The 3858-nt window shown below is 40.7% G+C and overlaps 2 protein-coding genes across 3 annotated transcripts in view; both read left to right on the top strand.

Moving 5' to 3' along the window:
* The window catches only part of LOC115949522 (mitogen-activated protein kinase 10-like), a 92106-nt gene extending 91342 nt beyond the window's left edge, over positions 1–764 (top strand). Inside the window, exon 7 of the mRNA XM_031066478.1 lies at positions 724–764. Within this exon, the coding sequence (XP_030922338.1) occupies positions 724–764 (41 nt within the window). The remainder of the gene's footprint in view (positions 1–723) is intronic.
* A 1086-nt stretch (positions 765–1850) lies between these two features.
* The window catches only part of LOC102043776 (mitogen-activated protein kinase 10), a 47506-nt gene continuing 45498 nt past the window's right edge, over positions 1851–3858 (top strand). For both annotated transcript variants that reach the window (XM_031066445.1, XM_031066446.1), the window contains exons 1-2: positions 1851–1920; positions 2869–3007. In XM_031066445.1, the coding sequence (XP_030922305.1) occupies positions 2879–3007 (129 nt within the window). In that variant the 5' untranslated portion in view covers positions 1851–1920; positions 2869–2878. The remainder of the gene's footprint in view (positions 1921–2868; positions 3008–3858) is intronic.

Genomic DNA, 3858 nt, shown 5'->3' with positions numbered 1-3858 from the left:
TGCTGTGGAAGAAAGGAAGTTGTTTTGTTGGGTTCCTCTTTTAAATGGAAGAAATCACAAGTAAATTATGCTCAAGGGCTACACACTGTCTGGTACTACATGCCCGCAGGAGAAACTGAGGGTATTCCATGTGCTTATTTAAAGGCTCTGCCAAATTGGTATTTTTCTAGACTTTTCTGCTTCTTGTGCTATCTATTCTATATCATTTAGTATCCATAATGAATGAAAATATTCCTGTGCTGCACCAGAAGTGTTATTCCAGGGCTGCATGCTAATTTTAACCATTATCTGTTAGAACTATCTGCCTGACACTCTATCGCCTGCTTTTTTGTAGTGAAATATGTAGGATTGCCACACTGCATTGTAAAGGGACGTCCCAGGGATTTAATTTTCCTCCACCTCCTAGATTTCCTGCTGCCATATCTATATGCCCCTTCCTTTTCAATAGGATAGATTTTTTCAGTTTGCAGTGTTTACTTGTCCCTCGGATCTTGCAATGACTCTTTCTCCTTATGCAAAGCATAAATGAGCTTAAAACAATGTGATGGAAGGTGAGATTTTACACTTGTTCTCAATCACATGTTCACATGGAAAGAGGAAGGACTGACCCTAAAATGGCAAATTGCAGGACTCGACACTACAGTGTCTCTGCCTCACTTCTGCGTAGTGATTTATCCTTACATTCCCATTGTGTTGATCAGGACTGTTCCTGTCTCTTCCCAGTTGACTTGATGGAAGCTACCCTCAGCCAGCCCAATGCATGAGGATTTGAAAATGCAGGGATGAGTGAGAAGTTTTTTCATAGTCTGGAGAGAGCAGAGGGGCAGCAGGAGTGTCACTAATTCTAAATACATAATTTTAAACATGGTGCATGACAGCTTCTAACAGCAGGGTCAGAGTCAGAGCTGGGTTGGGTTGGGTCAGAGCTTTAATCTGTCTGTACAGAGAAGTGCAAAGGAAGGAGAGGATTGTAAAGGTACATTTGCAGAGGTAAGATTCAGTCAAAATATGTGGAGTAAAGAGAAAGAATGTTGAACAATGTCTGTTAGAAAACGTAAAGAGGTGATGGAGTAGGAAGGGAGACATTCAGATGTTGCCTTCATGGCAGCAGTGCTGGTGTCATCTACCTCTGTTACCTGCTTCCCTCTATTACTGAGGGAAAACAGGGGAAATACAGATCTGTGGGGTCACATTATTCCCTCTATTCTTTTTCACATATTTTTACCAGTGTCTTTCAGAAGCCCAGCCTGTTTAAAATAAACCAAACAAAAATGCTAACCGAACAAGAGAAAGGAGAAAAGGAGTTGAACTATGCAAGGTGCCTTTGCTCAGGATGTCTCTGTTTCTAAGTGCTTCTACTGAAAAGTTGTACTTTTCACAATGGAATTTGTGTCAGCCAGCATGTGCATGTGTGTGCCCTCAAAGGCATTGAGGCCATGTCAGAGAGAAGGAAGGACTACTGTTTGATAAGATGGTCCTTGGTTATTTGCCCCCTCAAATTAGCATTCCTCATAAATAAGAAACTTCTGGCTGTAGCACAGAGACTGCTATGCTAGATTGAGCTGAAGTTGGTCTTTGAACCCACAACTTCAAAATTGTGAGGAGTGTCTCCCCCTTAGCACTTCGTTTTGTCAGTGGTTATCCTTCTTTCAGATGATTTCAAGTGCACCTAAAAGAAATCCGAGAGATCTGTGGTATTTTATTTTGAATGCTGCTGCATTTTTACTGATCCATACATTGAGAAGTGTTAATATAAATAGAGCAGTGAAAAAACAGTTTATTCTTTAACATAGTTCAAAACATATTCAACTGATTATGTATATAATTTATTTTTACTCTTTTGTCTTACTTTGCTTTTCAGATTATAAGTTTATTAAATGTCTTCACACCACAGAAATCTCTGGAGGAGTTCCAGGATGTGTAAGTAACAGGGGCAGAAATTAAACTAAAGCCTTAGGGATTTGTGGGGCATTATGGTGTACCTTTACCTCAGCAAAATACAAAGGCTGTAGCCCCCTCTAAAAAAGATAGTGTGAGTCTAGTGGGTAGAAAAATATTCGGAATTCCCATACTGGGAGCTCTTTTGATAATTTAAGGTGAAAACCACCAGTTTCATATTTGTTGTTGTGTAATGTTATTTGCCTGGGGAACTAGGGTAGGTGTAGAAGAAAATCAACATCTCTGTTGGAACCTTGCCCTGCTGGACAACCACTAGGCAGCCCAGTACGAGCCTGCTGTGAATGAAATTTAAAGTATTCTCTGTTTTATATTGTTGCTCTCCTTTTATCTTCCTGTCTTTCCCATATTCTGTATACATTGCATGGAAATATGTTCCTATTCTGTAGCCTGATACCAGGAGTAACCAATTAATTGTAATGAGAATTTTGTGAAGTCCTGCAAGCTGAGGAGGATTTTTGAAGGCATTTTGCATGGAGATGCATATGTTGCCCTCTCAGACACCTCTGTTTCACTCAGATTCCTATGTGTACTCTGGTAGCCATCCTTGCTGTGATCAATGGCCAAGCAGTTACGTCATCTGGTGCTTGTGGGTCTTTTGGGTTTAGTCCCTTTCTGTGTGGTGCTGATTGCCCATGTAGGGTATGGTCTCTGTCGTGGGGAATACACCAAGAAAGGGCAAATAATCCACCAGTTTTCCTGGTATGCTGAAAGAGTGGTGTCTCAGCAGTGAGATACAAACACCACCATGGTGCTGTGGTTAGTGGGCTCAGTCTCCAGCTGTGTTACTCCCAGTCCTCAGAAATAAAGTGAGTTTTAAAGCAAGAAAATGCATTGTTTCTTATTTGAGATGAGGCTGTGATTTGCCTTCAACACAAAAAAATAACCCTGTGGCTTTGCTTTTCCATTCAGCTACCTGGTAATGGAATTAATGGATGCCAACCTGTGCCAGGTCATTCAGATGGAGCTGGACCATGAGCGAATGTCTTACCTTCTGTACCAAATGCTCTGTGGAATCAAGCATCTTCACTCTGCAGGGATTATTCACAGGGTAAGGGGCCTTTGGCTTAAAACTTAAGGCAGCATATGAAATGATCATGAAGACTTTAAATGCCATTTGGATCTCTTGTGTATTGGGGATCAAAGCCCTGTGTCCCAGTGCAATGGATAAAAGACATAAAAGCCACAGTCAGAGGTCAGGGGATATGGAATTGGCATTTGCCATCTTTTACATGTGCTGAAGCAAATTAAAAGACTGCTGAGTCTATATGCAATGCATCCTCTCATTTTGCTTTTTCCACGTCAGTGCTGTGTCTGGTAAGGATGTGGTACCTGGCTGTGGATGTGTGATAGTCAAGAGCAGGGGGGACCAGGTCATGTCACTGTGAACAGGAGGGATTGAATGGATTGAAAATACCCTGACTTAACTTCTTTATTGAAAAGTGCTTTCACTAATTTGGGATTTCCACATTAAAAAAAAAATTCCCTAAACAAAAGAAAGGCTGATAAAGTGGGTTACAAAGTGGATGTTCTTCTACAAAGTTCTCCTTTCTTGGCATTTCATGTGTTTAGCAGAGGCTTATAGATTTGGCTGCCAGATAGTCATCTAGCAAAGGATGAGTTGAATTATTATAAATGAAGCATTAAGATATCTCTACACATGCAGTTGGACTGTCTCTATCAGGTTCACAGCATTAAGAGAAAATAATCTAATCAAAACAGCACTTGGATACTAATCCTAGTAAATACAATTAATTTAATGCCAGTAGGCTCCTGTTATCCAGGTAAAGCCCAGTATGCTGAGGTAGAACAACTTCCAGAACAGTTTGCTACAGAAACAACAGCAAGGGTTTGCTGAATATTTACAAGTATTTCTGATAGCAACTGGGTCAGAAGAGGGAA

The sequence above is a fragment of the Geospiza fortis genome, unplaced genomic scaffold, assembly GCF_000277835.1.
Source record: "Geospiza fortis unplaced genomic scaffold, GeoFor_1.0 scaffold11, whole genome shotgun sequence".
Classification (NCBI taxonomy): Eukaryota; Metazoa; Chordata; class Aves; order Passeriformes; family Thraupidae; genus Geospiza; species Geospiza fortis.
Note: the sequence above shows the minus strand (reverse complement) of the source record. Positions and strands in the feature narration are given on the sequence as shown.